Here is a 12,750-nt window from a genome sequence, read left to right on the forward strand (position 1 = left end):
ATGAATGGGGTGTCATTAAAGTTCATGTACAGGCAGACGTCCCAAAACTGAGAAAATATAGCGTATAAAAGAAAAGACATGGAACAGTTATATTAGAAAATAAAATAAAAAACTTCTTCTAAAAAACAACAACATGTATGACAATCCTGTAAAACCTAAGTTGCTTTAGTCCAGTAGATCTAACAGTTTAGAATGATATTTTAATGTACTTTGCTAAAAAGGTATAAACAGTCAGAAAACAAGGCATGTAGTGGCATTGTGTGCAACAGGTTTTTCAGCAAAGTTTTGATCACGTTAATAATTCAGAGGCTGTAGAAATGTGCATTTCAAATATAATACATATCACATGCATGTATGATAGCAGCGTGAGAAGTTTTGTGCTGATGTGAGATCTGGTAAATTAAACCGCAACAGGAAGCAAAGCAAGAACAGGAATTCCTGTAATTACAAAGCCTCTCTCTGTCGCAAGAGAAAAAGTCATGATCACTTTTTATTGCATTGCTAGATTATCAGTCCTGGATGACCTTTAACATAATTCACTAGTTTACATAGATGTGCAATGCATTTCATGCCATGCCTGTGATCAGTGGTAATTCACTGGTAACTTAAAGGTGCTGTATGTAAGCAGGGCTGCGTTCAGCCCCGACAAAACGTTGCACAACGTTTTTAAACAGAAACAGTGATGCGTTGAACACACTGTTCTGATGACGCAAGAGTTGCAACTATGGCAGCTGAGAAGGCCATTCTTTGTGTTCTTTGTGAAGAATTTTCGGAGCCTGATGAAGTCGGTATAAATATGTTTAATACTACAAAATATGCCCGATGTTACAGTTACTGCACTTGCCGCCCAGAACAAAAGAGAACATCCCAATCGAGTGAAGGGATTGCTGAAACTGAAATGGAAGCACATCTTACCTAATTCAGACTAAAACACATCTATTTAGCCTCACATACTGACTTTATTTGTAGTTCATACTTCATACTGTTTTAATACCCTGTATTTTCTTTCTCATTTTTAGGAAAAGCACTTAATTACCATTGTGCCCCGGGTGTTGTGCCGAATTTCGACCCCCGCCAAATTATTACCCCCCTAGTATTGGTAGGTTTAGGATTAGTTGTGGGGGAGGGGTTAGGATTAGACTTCAACGAGGGGGGTAGTAATTTGGCAGGGGGATCGAAACACCGGATCCGTCCTCACCTTCCATTGTCAATTGTGTTTGTTCCTGTTGCGTGTCCTCAATCTGGCAACCCAACCCGCGTGAGCGTCAATTGCTCGAGTGTAAGCAGGATGGGGCGGGGTGGAAAACAACTCTCTCCAATATTTAGAATTTGGACTGCAGTACCCATTTCAACCGCTAGCTGTCAATCTCACACACTGCACCTTGACAATGACAATGACCGTTCACTTTAATGAAAGGTCGGTCATTTATTAAGCTGTTGTTCCAAACCTTTGGAGCATTACTTAGAAAAGGAATCACATTTCTCTCATAGTTTTGGGAGATTTAAAAAATGTAAAAATTTGATTTTAAGATCCTCCTGTTTGTCTCCAACACTTCTTATGTCTTGTTTTGACAGATCCACATACTGTAAATGAGTATTCAGATGTTTGTTTCTGTATCTCTAAATGTTCACGAGCATTTTTCTTCTGCTAACCTGTCATTCACCATTGTTGTGTGTGTTTCACAGGTGTTTAAGCCCAGAGACCTTGAGAATGAACCGAAGACATCTAGATGGTACGCTCAGGACTTTCTGAACGTGGCAGATCAAAATCTAGCTAGCTGTTACATTTTAGATCTACTGTATATGTTACCTTTTAGGGGACTCTCATTTCAGGGGTTATGATTTGTTAAATATGAGAGTCAAACCTATATACATACAGCATGTGTAAAATCTATACTAGTTAGCATTATTAATATTTTGTGTAAGGTAATTTTAACAGAGCATTTGTATGTTCCATGACACATTGTGATGGCTCTGACATTTTAATGTTTTTGCAGATATTTACTCACCCAATAATAATAAATAAAAATAAACTGTGAATACAATACTAAAGAGTACATTTCATTACATTCAGCACAAGCATGTTTCATTGAATGCTCTTTAACACCATAGCCTGCATGTTTCTTTTTTTCTTTTCTTTTTTATAAAATTGGCTCATTGAACTTGTATCTATGTATCATGCCAGGTGCAGAGGAGTTGATATTTAGACTTTTACTTAGAAATTACTCCTTTCAAAGTCACATATGAAACCTTAGATTAAAAATTTGAGTGGGAAAATCTAAGGAAATTTGATTTTACATTATATAAGAAAATTTTACATTATTTTGAATATATAATCGAATATCTTTCATTATGATGTTATTAATTACTCATTACCCTCATGTTGTTTCGGAGCACAAATGAAGATCTTTTTTTGATGAAATCTGAGAGATTTCTGTCCCTCTATTGACAGTCTTCACAACTACTACTTTCAAGCCCCTGAAAGAGAGTAAAGACATAATTGAAGTAATCCATGTGACTCCAGTGGTTTAACTTCGATTTCATGAACCGACACAGGTGCATTTCCGCAAAAAAACATAATTTACTACTTTAATTACAAAATATTAATCTCCTACGCCCATTCATGCAAAGACGTCTCGCGTCAACACAACACACATGCGTCATGCTCTTGTGAACAAGCGATGGAGATTTTGTAAATGAAGTGGTAGATTATGTTTTTTGTGCAAACAAAGGACTCATAAAATTGAGGTTAAACCACTGGAGTCACATGGATTACTGTAATGATGTCTTTCCTATCTTTCTGGGGCTTGAAAGTGGTAGTTGTTTAGGCTGACAATGGAGGGACAGAAAGCTCTCAGATTTCATCAAAAAGATCTTCATTTGTGTTCCGAAGATGAAAAAAAGTCTTACGGGTTTGGAACGACATGATGATGAGTAATTAATGACAGAATTTTCATTTTTGGGTGCACTAACCTTTTAAGGATCAGGTGCTTGATATTGTTAGTCTCATTTCATGTTCATATACATAGCTCTTAGCTAATCATCTTGGACAGTTGTGACATGGAGATGGTAGTTCTAGTTGTGTAAACATGGTGTTTGCATCATCCACCACATGGGAATGGGGTAAGTTGAGCCAACCCTAAAATCAATGGAACTGCATGCTTATTAAAAACAAATACAAATTATTAAATTTGTAACAACTGCCAGCATATTAAATAATGTCAGTGTCATAACGTGTCCCGTGGAGATCGAGGGGAGGTGGTAGATAGGCTCAGGACTCAGATATCATCCAAAGAAGATTTTTATTAAATGCCAGTGAAGAAGTAGGGGTGAATATATTCACAGTGATGTGTCAAAGAAAAGAATTACAAATCAGCATATCAACAAACAAAGGAAAGCAAATTGCTACAGGCAGCAAAATCTTCATGAATACATTCAGCAGTATGACCCCATCTTTACCCTCCCAAGGTTCAGTTTAGACTGTCTTGTATATAGCCTAGGCTCATTACACTCAAGACCGTATCATCTGCAGGGGCATCAATACCAAAAACCTTTGTAGCCTATAAACATATGACCATTTAAACATTTAACATCCAAAAATAATTCAAATAAACTCATTCAGCAACTTAAACTAAATGTAAACACTATAAGACATTTCTCCATGCCTACATTACCAAAGGTTAAGTTCCCTTCCCCATTAATAGAAATGGTTTAACCCGACACAAGAAAAGGGGAAGCTGTGGTTTCATCCCTTCCTTTGAGGACTCACAGGAACAGGAAATGGTGAGTCGATAGCATGTGGGGTCATGTTTGCAATGTGGGGATAAATACAGAATTGAAATAATAAAAAAAAAAAAATGCATAACAACATCTTGTCTCTGTGTGGTTAATGAGAACAAACAAAGGAAAACTATAGTAGACATAACATGTTGTGATGACCACTGATATGTGCACCTATCAACTCAAACAGCATGTCTTAAACTTATTATAAATTAATGTTATAGAATAATGAACCTAAGGGACTGCACCATAGTCAAAAGAAACAAAACCATAAATAACAAATATAAAGAAACATAAGTCTATAAACAGTTTGTAAAGGCTTCGGCAGTGATGACGTCATCTTAGCACCCGCCATCACATGATTTAGCATATACTGGGCAAATTTAGACACTGATTCAAACACCTTCTATTTTCAATTTATAATTTAATACAATATAAAACTGTACACTCTGACTCTTCATTAAAAAAAATGAGGTGATGCCTGTTAATTGGTGGTTTTATTATGGACCAATGCACTGTCTTGATTGAGAAATGAGGTGGGTAGACTGTGTACAGTTGAGACACTTTTTGAGTTTTGATTTTTCACACAAAAATACACACTGAAAAGAATTGAATTTTCACATGAAATGCCACATGACATTACATTAGCTTGTAGACTAATATATTATCAATCAATAATACCCATAAGTAGTTTATATTTTCCACAATTAGCGAATAAAAATAAGGTGCTTTTTGTGTCAACTCTGTCTCAACTGTACCTATGTACGGGACAGTTGAGACAGTACTATGGTACAGTTGAGACACCCATTTTTAATGAGGGAAATGTAACTAAATGTTCATTGCAAATATAATAAATAAAGACAAATGAAGAAAATAACAATTGGGCAACATGTCTGTTTATTTATCCTTTCTAAATTCATTAATTTGAACAAGATATTTAACAAACATATATCACAACGGTACAAATGGAAACATTCCAATCACAACACAATGTCAAAGTAACAGTAAGAAACAAAGTATATGAAATTGTATTTTTAATTGCGTCCTATGCTGGCCAATTATGACGTTTAACCTGTTATCATAACACTGAACAAATAAACAGCGTGTTTTGTAATATAACTCTGGGGGTACGGTTGAGACACTTGTGTCTATCCCCCGCTGGCCACTTCGCACTCATTACCATGAAATATGCCAACTTTTAGGGCACAGAATAACGTTTGTAATGGTACCAGTTACGTTTAACAGTCACATAAGGATAATAAGTTATTCATAGTTGAGTGCGCAAAAAACGATGCAAGCCTTACGTTTGAAAAATAACTTTTGCAGATATCTTCTGATCGGAGACGCGTCCAGTCTTCAGATTTTGCAGGATAAAAGAGGACACTAATACACATGTGCACAGCAAAAATCACAACTTGTGCATGCTGCGCGTGGAAGTTATTTAAGGTGTCTCAACTGTAGCCTACACATGTCTCAACTGTACACAGTCTACCCTACAAGACTAAAGCACGGTGGATGAAGTGGATAAAAAACCTTTCATCAAAGTTATACATGAATTTTGAACAATACCCGTTTGTTGTCTTAGGATAACTCTGATGAACTTTTTTGATCCACTTCAAATGCTGAATACTGTATTTAGAAGAATATGAGGAAGTAGCTGCTACCGGCAGAGAGAAGCATTGTGCTTTCAAGGAAATGGGTGGAGGGGAGCTCTAATTGGGATAATTTGTATTTTAACATTCATAGGTTCGCTCGAGATTGTTTTGACTCATGTAGTTAACTTAAAAAGATCTCAAGCATGAACTTTGAAGCAGCTGTGTTTTCAAAGCATATAACAAGACAAGTATAATTTCTCAGGGAATATTTGTGATATCTGTAAAATAGTAGGAATATTTTATGGGTGGTCAAAATTAACTTGCAGTTATTGCTCATGTGTATTGTTTTCGAATTGTTGAAGTGTGTATCAACCCACCACCAGCTTACTTTGAGTGAGTGTTTGTTTGTCGAATTGCTCCCTCTAGTGGGGGGTTTCAGCATCCTTTTATTAAAGTATAATGTAGGCAATTGATTACGGTAAAAATAAGCCTTTTTCTTTCTTTTTGTGTAAAAAGAAGCCTTTTAAAGAAAGAAGGAAAAATGTAGAAAAAGCATTACATTAGAAACATGTAAAACTTTACATTAATAAATATGATTTAAATAAATAAGATAGGCCTAAATGTATTTTAATAATGTATATATAAAATATAAAATAATATGGTGACTTAACATATAAGAGGAATAAAGAATAAATGATCAATTGCCCTTAATACATTAAAATATCATGTTAATTCACATTTATTAGAACTGTATTGTTGCCATTTTTTATTTTAAGCTAAATTGATTGCTTGAAACTAATACTCTATATACAACTGAATGGGGTGGAGTTGTTGTGATATACTTGATATAACATCCTGTAGTAGGCTACAAACAGATACTAGTATTTCACAACAATCGTGGATTAGGCTATTTATTGATTTGAATAAACCTATAAAACGAATATAAAAATATTCTTTTATATATATATATATATATATATATATATATATATATATATATATATATATATATATATATATATATATATATATATATGGGTCTGTTGAATAAAAGGGATGTGCTATACTTAAATACTTAATTATGTGTGTGTGTTGAGAGTAAAATAGACATTCTATGATTTATCAGAACTTTTAATTTGAAGCTGATGGACGCAAACAGAAAATATATAATATGTTGGTTGTGTCTCATCTACCTTGCGACCTGCCTACACGGACAGCATGTTATTCGCGTTTGACACGCCCTTGTCGTTTGCCCATCGTTTCTAAGTAGGCAGCTCACTAGGTTTAGCCTAGCAAGCGCGGGCTTGCTTACAGTGTCTGACGCCGATACTTGTGACAGTTCACGTAGTGAGACTGAAAAATACGCAATATGTCTGTTGTGCGCGTCAGTGGCTGAAGATGTGAATCCTGTAATAGGAGGACAACTTAACTGAAATAAACACCGTCATTCATCTGCCTGTAAGTAAACGCTACCTCATGATCAGTTTTCAATACTTTTTACCTATTATTTATATATTATTTTTTAATATTTACATGAGATCAAGTAGTTGCCCATCAGGGCTGTATCTGAAACAGGAAGTATAGCTTATAATGTTATTTTTCTTAAAGAAGGTTGTTTGTCGCTGCTTTGCGCCTACATACTATGACAGTAAACACATTCGTGCGTTTAGTATTAGTAATATGTGGAATTTGTCGACATGACCTGTCAGTTTTTTTAAATCCAATAGCACAATGTTCCGAGAACTGCCAACCCCGGCCATTACATCAGTAAAGCATGCCATATTAATAGTAATGATGGGCAGAAGCACTGTTACAGATTTCAGACTTTTTGCTGGACCCCCAAATACGGTAGGCCTAATCTCCTTGTGAGGACCCCCTTCCTAAAATATAAAGACAGCTATAGGCTATGTGTTTTATAATATAAAAAATATATTAAAAAAATATAGTATAAATATAAAGACAACGTGTTGTTTGTAAAAAAAAAATATATTATACTTATTATATTGTCACTGGGTGTATCTTAGCTCTGCCAGCTATTAATGTTAGGATACATTTACATTAAATTTACATTACAAATGCAGGCTTTAATCCACAGTGACTTACATTGAATTCAAGGTACACATTTTTACTAGTTTATAGTTTTTGTTTTGCTTGGTAATCGAACCCATGACCTTGCTGTTCCAAACTTCGTCATCTTCTGTTTGAACTACAGGACATTTGTTGTTAGATCTTTAAATCTGAAGAGAAACATTTTCACCTCAATTCAAACGTAGCCTGTTTTTATATCGTCACAATAAATGTGTTATATTTTTTAATATTTATATATAAATATGAAAATATAAAACTCTTCCTGAGCGTGTTTACATCACCGGGAAGGAGAGATGAACACAAAAATGCTTGTACACAATATTTGTTTTTATATTTCCATCATTAGCAGATTTGGTTTGTATCTTTTAGATATTCTTATGGCTTTCAAAAGAATAAATAATTAATATTAATGAAAAATAAATAACTCATCTCATGATTTCGACCAGTCTTATAATTAAATTGTAATACTATCAAATAAATGTGGTAAATGTACATGTGTTATTAAAAATATTAAGTTCAAGTCTTTAATCACTGTTTTATGGTATCATCTGACAGTGTTAAATTATATATTTTCTACAATATGTTTTTTTTTTTTTACACAGATCCTATAGTCTAGTAAAGTTTAAAAAAAAACTAAGATTTTGTCTCCATAAAATTAGGGATGTACCGAAGTGAAAATTCTGGGCCGAATCCCAAAATTCTGGATGCCCTTGGTCGAAAACCAAAACTGAAAACAAATAATCAGTTAGTAATCAATTCATTAATCAAACTTATAACTTATAAAGTGAGTTGTACAACAATTTAAATTGCACATAAGGCATTTTTATATCAACTGTTTAATAACAGAATTGTTTCTCCTCCAGTTTAGTTTGTTGGTGAAATATGAAAAAATTTTAACGACAATAAACTGTAATAACTTGTTTTCAAGACAGATTTATCCAAACATGCATTAAATAATGAAGACATCACTTGCAGGTTAAGTAAAAATATAATAAATATGTAATAGAGTGCATATATTTAGCAGAATGCTCTTCTCTAGAGTTATTTTTCTAGCTAACGAATGAGTTTATGGACATTGAATAGCTTTCTTGAGGTAAATGTACTTTAAGTGACATTATCTAGCCTACAAGATGTTTTATTGACGTCTTTCCTCGGTTGAAACACTGATTGAGCGAATGCATGAAACAGGATTCATTTTAGTAAGTTTTAATGTACCTTTCAACATACCTTCTTCTGTTCACCCATGTTTATTTCTTACTGCAACTATTAGTAGTAAAGAGGAAGAGATGATCAGGCAACGTGAGCAGTATCGTCTGTTTTTGCTCTATTTTGCCAACGAAAATAGCTCTAAAAAGCCACAGCAGAACCGATGCGTAACTCTGAGCAACATGCAGTGGTGTTTGTTACTGCGGTGGTTTTCAATCCTGGTCCTGGGGACCCACTGCTCTGCACATTTTGTCTGTCTCTCTTATCTGAGTTCAGTGGGGAATTAGCAAAGGGTACATGAGGTGGTAACTTCAAGGAAGTAATTTGATCATTTATGATCATGTGATCCAGGGTTGCGAAACCTCGCAATTCATTTTAAAGCTGGATGACAGGAGAGTTGTAGAGTTGTTTTGTTTTGTTTGTGCTGTTACACACATATTTGTCATACATTTCATTGCTCTTTCAATGCTTCCTTCTTCAAGTGCATTCCAAATGGCTACATTACGACACACAAGTGGCATGCTAACTCCAAAGTCCCCACTTCTGGCCTTCAGAGTGAGTAGGACATAGGGATGCTCATTTGGGCTGCATTCCAGTCCAAAATTGTCATGCCCTTCACTCGCTAACTTCCCTCAGTCTCGTTCACTCGGATGTACGTCATTGCATACGTTGGACGAGTGCCCACTACTGGCGGAAACTGCGGCAGGCTGAATTGGAACGTCCTAAGCCCTTGGTCACTTGGAATCATGGAGTTGATTTATTATTTAAATTTTTTTCCCTCTAATAATTTGTTTAATTCAGCATCCAAATGTATATAGGTATATTTGGGCTGTTTTACATTTAAAAAATATATATAATTAATATATCATAGAGTTGTTTCAGACATTCTCTGGTTGTTTGTTGTGGTGGTCATTAGACGAGATTTGTGGTGACGTCACAATCGTACTGCATTGTGGGACATATAGGTGCCTGAAGTGTACATATGAAGTAGACTCGCTCCCTCTGTCAAAATCGAGGGAACGAGGGTCTGTCCATATAAACTTCCCTCATCCACTTCACGAAGTGGAACGCACTTCAAAATGGTGGCAGGGATTCCCTCGAGGGGAAGTGCTTAGGGAAGTTCGCAAGTGCGTATCTAAAAGTGGACTGGAATGCAGCCTTGCTCTGATTGGAATTCACCCCAGTTCATGGAGCTCTCACCGTGTAGTCAATCATTTTATCACTTAAAACTCGTCTTTGATCACCAAAACTACATATTTAAATGTTTTTTCCTTGAAAAAAACGCCTCAAAATAGCTTGAATGTAACTCCTTGCCTCATTTAGTATACTCGAGTCTATGAATATGCAAATTAGCCCCGCCTCCACTCACTCACACCAGCTCAGAGATTGCATCATTGATGATCACACGTTGACCTGATTGGTTACAAGGTAGTTTGTGACATCAGAAACACCAGCGATTTCAAACCGAGTTTTTGAGACTATCTTTGGTTCACTGCAGTTTTAAGGAGAAAATACTCAGCAATGGTGTTGGCTTATGAATTTGCACATGGTTTGTCTTAAAGCGTAATAAAAACACCACTTAGACATATAAACAACATTAAAAACTTGATTTTAACCACAAGGGGACTTTAAATAAGGGGGGCATAAAAAATGTCCCCAGGACCAGGATTAAAAACCACTGTGTTGCTTAATGAATTCGCATTTTTGAACGAATTGGTTGAGTTTGTAATTCATTGACTCATTAATAAAGATAGTAGGTGTGTTCGCTTGAAGTGGCGCTGCACAGACGGATCAGTCTATGTCGTATAAGTTAATGTAAACATAACGTAATGTTGATGTCATAGACTGATCGGTCTGCACAGCGCCGCATCAAGCCGAACACACTTAGTCACTTGCATCATTCCTGAATTAATCAGTCGTTTGTATTAAGTTGTTTGTGTTTGTACATGGAACAGATGTGTATGTGTGTTTATGTTTGTGCAGGGAGCAGGTGTGTGTGTGTTTGTGTGTGTACATGTTTTTCTATCCGAATGGGGTCTTGAATGTACACAGACTCATGGGGACTCGTGTCACTGTGGGGACCTGAATTGAGGTCCCCATGAGGAAACAAGCTTATAAATGAGAAATCTAAAAATGCTGGAAGTTTTGCGTGATGGGTATGTTCAGGGGTAGGGTTAGTGTAAGGGGATAGAATATACAGTTTATACAGTATAAAAACAATTACGTCTATGGAGTCCCCACAGAGATATAGTAAACCAGATGTGTGTGTGTTTGCGCGTGTGTTTATGTTTGTACAGGGAACAGGTGTGTGTGTTTGGCTTAGTAATCACTGAAGATAGGCCTTCTCATCAATCTATCCAATACAGTGGAATACTGCAATAGGGTTAGGCTAGATCTCTACTATGTAAACAAAATATTAAATAAATATATTTGTTATCATACTCATTGGCAGCTGAGCTCTCATATGACTGAAATCATAGAATTTCCCCTGCACTTGATTATTCCAAAACTTGCTTATTCACAGTTATCGGTTCCAAAAACGTGTTTGGGAGTTAGTTCAGTCAACCCAGAGATTAAAGTCTGCGTGAACCGGAAGTTGCAAACGACTTTTCTCCAGTGTTGTGACGTATTTTCCAGTGAAACAGAATATTGAACAGAGGGCAGGGTTTTACTCTAGCGCTCCTCCTCTCCATCTCTGCTCATAGCAGACTAGCGGTTTGAGGGGAGTGGTTAAGCGTTTCCCAACCCAAGCCGTCAAACCTACATCATCAGAGAAGGGACGCCATTCCAGACCGGAAGTAACTTTTCAGACTTTGATTAAAGATTACGACAGCAAACAATTTTTTTCTGTGTATTAACTTGCACGGATTAATTTTTCACCACAAGACTAGTAATATGCGCTAACAAAGTAAATAGGGTCAATTTTGATTTCAGTTGGACTTTAAAAAACTCGGAAGTCAAACATTCTCAAGAGAAGCCAAGAGTCACCATGGAAATGGACATTAAAGGTGACATATGCGCTTATATATTGTTCATCCAAAGCATCACTGAAATATTATGTTTTTGTTCATTTAAATTAAAAGTTCAGTTCTGTATTATGATTCTCTCTTACTGTAATATGAAATAATGACATTACAAAGTGAAACTATTGCAGGTGTTTTTCATTGCCCGTTTTTTTTTTATTTTTTTTTTTTTATCTTTCCGTTTTTATTTGTATTTTTTTATTTTGCCAGATTTTTAAAGGTTTAAAGGGGGTGCGACGAAAAAAGTTTGAGAACCACTCGGTTAGTGGATACATTTGGAGTTATATTGATTCATCTCATCGACTTGCATGTACTGTCATGTTTAACTGTTGTTGACACAGTTCCCTGAGGTCTTCATAAAACAGCTGTGACATTTTTTGGTCAGGTAGTGTTCTGTGCTCGTCTGTGCAACAAACAACAGAACAGTTTGCATGCTTTGCTGGAACTTTTGCCATTGTGTTAAAACTGGTTACACTATGGCAAGACGTTTTAACATTTAATCCTTAAAACCTACTATCTGTTTTCATGCTACTAGTATTTGTTCCATTACGTACTAGTGCTTATTCTTTAGGTACTAGTACCTTTTTAAAAGATACTAGTAGTTATTCATTAGATACTAGTTCTTTTTTTAGAGACTGGTAGTCATTCATTAGATACCAGTACTTATTAAATAGACACTAGTTGCCTATTAAATTGGTACTAGTACTTATTCATTAGTTACCAGTCCTTATTTTTAGATACTAGTTATTATTCATTAGATACTAGTTAGTACTTATTTCGATAGTGACTAGTAACTATTCTTTTGTTACTAGTTACACATTTTAAAATTTTGCCATTGACTTCTATGGGGATCTGTCATTCAGATATCAACTATTCAGTTCTGACTAGTGTGTAATCCAGACTAGTACGTATTTATTAGATACTAGTAGTTATTCATTAGATGCTAGTACTTATTCAATAAATACTAGTACTTATTCATTAGATACTAGTACCTATTAAGGAGATACTAGTTCCTATTAAATTGATACTAGTACTTATTAATTAGCTACTTATTCAAT

The 12,750-nt window shown here is 35.3% G+C and overlaps 2 protein-coding genes across 3 annotated transcripts in view; both read left to right on the top strand.

The window, feature by feature from the left end:
* The window catches only part of LOC311081236 (hemicentin-1-like), a 123,792-nt gene extending 121,962 nt beyond the window's left edge, over positions 1-1,830 (top strand). The window contains exon 21 of the mRNA XM_084111671.1: positions 1,687-1,830. Coding sequence (XP_083967797.1) covers positions 1,687-1,694 — 8 coding nt within the window. The 3' untranslated portion in view covers positions 1,695-1,830. The remainder of the gene's footprint in view (positions 1-1,686) is intronic.
* A 4,874-nt stretch (positions 1,831-6,704) lies between these two features.
* tyk2 (tyrosine kinase 2) overlaps positions 6,705-12,750 on the top strand; it is a 34,311-nt gene continuing 28,265 nt past the window's right edge. Inside the window, exon 1 of one of the 2 annotated variants that reach the window (XM_084113627.1) lies at positions 6,705-6,833. The gene's annotated coding sequence lies outside the window, so the exon portion shown is untranslated. The remainder of the gene's footprint in view (positions 6,834-12,750) is intronic. The other variant, XM_084113628.1, reaches the window with a different exon arrangement.

Source organism: Abramis brama (genome assembly GCF_963993115.1).
Source record: "Abramis brama genome assembly, chromosome: 1".
Taxonomy (NCBI): domain Eukaryota; kingdom Metazoa; phylum Chordata; class Actinopteri; order Cypriniformes; family Leuciscidae; genus Abramis; species Abramis brama.